The 3190-nt window shown below is 34.8% G+C and overlaps 1 protein-coding gene across 1 annotated transcript; it reads left to right on the forward strand.

Moving 5' to 3' along the window:
* Positions 1–1181: 1181 nt before the first annotated feature.
* On the forward strand, positions 1182–2657 carry LOC119192258 (TBC1 domain family member 16-like; the record flags this gene model as incomplete). The annotated part of the gene is given in 2 exon segments (XM_037446086.1): positions 1182–2115; positions 2118–2657. Coding segments are annotated over 2 exon segments (886 nt in total), but the record flags the coding sequence as incomplete, so codon positions are not given.
* Between the last annotated feature and the right edge of the window lie 533 nt (positions 2658–3190).

Consider the following 3190-nt stretch of genomic DNA (forward strand, 5'->3'; position numbering starts at 1 on the left):
TATCATTTTAACTCTATTTTACAGCTTAATACTAAGTGCATCCGCTGAAGCGTTTTATTTTTGCATTGAGTGTTGTCATGTTTTAAAAAATGTTATTGTGTACCTACTATATCTGGTTTAAATGTCTTTGGTACCTACAGCATATAGGCATATTATGTTTTCAACTATAATAATTATTCTTCTCAATATTATTACATTCCATTTTACGGAAAGTAATTTGAATAACATACTGCATAGATAATTATTAGAACAATGCATATTAACCCTATTTTTATTGTTGCCAAAAACGAAATGCAACAGTGATAGTAATCATATGCGACCTTCCGATCAAAATCATCAAAAGTGACCATTTTTACTGTTTGTAATTTGTCAAGAATGTATTGAGACCGGCTGTACACGGGATAGGTACACAATGGCTGCTTTTCACAATTGTTTTCTTAAGAATCTCAAAGCTGTTGGTATCATAATATATCATGTTTTCCCTATACACTGGTAGATATAGCATAAAATAAACTATATATTCTAAGCTACGAATAAAAGCTCAATTAATCAAGTCCAATAATTAACCTAAAATTATGTTATGTCTGTCCTATCTACTTCCATACTCTAGCCATTTTACTTAAAGAGCATTCATAATACAAAATATTATTGAACACCCAATCAATTTTTTATGGTTATTCTTACTCTCTGTAAAAATATTTAGCCAATTTTTATTTAAAAAAGCAAGGTAGTAAGCTAATCGATAGGATTGTAATCCTACTATTATAAGTTGATTTTGCTAATGGAAGTTACATTATTGATCTTTTAGATTATTTTAACGAATTTGGAAGACCACTTAATTGCCATAATAGTAGATCCAGTTCAAATTTTAGTGCTAGACTGTTTGATTCGTTAACCGTACATCTCTAGTACGTAATGGCGGCTCAAACGTTGGTTTTTAAAATTAACGTGTAGTATAAATGGTAATTACAAATTTAATACCTTCAAAAGTAATACGTACGTTTTTCCTTACCTCTGTGTACGAATACGGCAGCATTATTCAAAACTTGTATTTTTTATTTAAAACTTTTAACACTGTACGCACGCTTTAGATGTCCTGCCTCCTGTATCTGTCAGTACTCGGTATTATTGATTAATTGTTACACGCCCATTCCATAGATGTACAGAGCTTTAGTGTTACGCTATGGCTACATGATTGATGACCGATTTATAATTATTATATGTCCCAGGTATCCTTAAATGGTAGCCTAGACTTAGCTATTAAATTCTTTTGTCATAAGTAGAACCGTCGTCGTTATGTTATAAATTCGATGCACTTATGTGCATAACACTTTACGTATGCACATCTATAGTCAGGTAATAGTTTTTATTACCTTTGACCTTTTGATCACCTTCAATTTACTAACATATTAAATATTCGTTTTATAGGCATCCATTCACGTTATATTAAAATACATATTCCAAACGTTTCCTTGATTAGTGTACATATTATTATTAATTGTACACTGTAAAATATTAAGCCTTATTATAGAAATAGTTGCAATACGATAAAGGCAAGGCGCTGATCGCTGTCATAAAGCACAGCTGTGACGTTAGTCCGAGTGCCGCTGCTATTCTCGTTGTTCGGATCAATACAATGTTATCAACGCAGTTGTGTAGGTGTTTACATGCGCGTAGTACACATTGAGTGTCGCTTGAATGAGGCTGTCCCGAGTGACAAATACCACGTCGCAATTATTGTGCAGTGACGAATTGAGGAAATGTGAACGATGCCGTTGCCCGAGTTGTTGAAACGAGCTTCGAGCTATTTTCTGGGCTTGGAGTTTGACGATGAAGACCCACCTGATTATGTGGACAACGAAATATTGTTTTGCAAGAACAATGTATGCGTACATCCCCCAACTATCGCAAGGCATGAATTAGATATAGTACATCATCCTGGCTATTTGACGGTGACAACTAAAGTATTCACAGATCAGCACAACAACGCCAAGCGGCCTACGCTATTTCTTAATTGGATACCGAACTCTACGTTGAAGAAATGTCCGTCAGCTGTGGAGACCAGCCCGAGTGATGAGCTAGTCTGTGTGGCTAATAGACCTGCTGCTCCGAAGGAAATCCCTACACAAAATCACGTAATGACACAAATAAAACGATAAAAAATTATAGCAATAACGAAAATGCTTTTTCCGATTCTTCTGAAACAACTAGTTTAAATTCTAATTCTGACAAACAAAGTATTAAGTCTTCAGATACGAGATTTACACAAAATGATACGACACAGGAGGAACTATCGACCAGCTCCAAACCAACAGTAAAATCAATTGATTCTACAAAAGATAATGTCTTTGGCAGTTTTGAAAAAGAAGAAATGAAGGATGAAGTGTTTGTATACGATAAGCACGTGAGGTCACAGTCGATGACTTCAGTAAATATAACAATAGCTAATCCTACTATAGAAAATGCCGATTTGACTCCTGATTCAGTTTCAGGGGATAGATTTATCAGATCGCTGTCAATGAGCTCTTGCGACGAGGGTAATCCCAATTGGATGAGCACGCCGGAATTTTTAGCCCTAAAACATAATTTGGTGTTTCCTGATAGCGTGCACAGTTCGCCGGTGCCGCAAAGAAGAGCTCCGATGAAATGTCGAAGGTCAGTACAAATATAGATTAAACTATTTATGCTTGCACTATCTTCGTTCTCAGATCAAACTGTCATCGAAAAGTACTTATATACTTATATTTAAAAGAAAGAATTTATAAATATCTATGAACGTTTTATACAAACATAATGATAATATTGATAAGATATCAAGCCTGGCTAACTAATCATTGTGTAAATTACATGCAGATTTATACGCATAATTGTATATGTGGTAGCATTCGTTATATACTGCAGGCGAAATTGGATAATATTATGTTACTACTAATAGAGTAGACTCTACCAATTTAATTTCTCTCATACCTACAAAGTATTATATAATCTGTTACATAGGTATCTATACCTACCTACCTGCCTATACAGGTGTATACTGAACCCTACGTTGCTGCTTCGAAAATCTGGCATTCCTGAGGACTCGCGGGAGCGGCTAACTATCATCTAATTCTCTATTATTCATGTGCGTGGGCAGACGTCCCTATAAAAACCTTTAAATAGTCAACATGAATGAACTAATGACGATAGATGC

The sequence above is a fragment of the Manduca sexta genome, unplaced genomic scaffold (assembly GCF_014839805.1).
Source record: "Manduca sexta isolate Smith_Timp_Sample1 unplaced genomic scaffold, JHU_Msex_v1.0 HiC_scaffold_2534, whole genome shotgun sequence".
NCBI lineage: Eukaryota > Metazoa > Arthropoda > Insecta > Lepidoptera > Sphingidae > Manduca > Manduca sexta.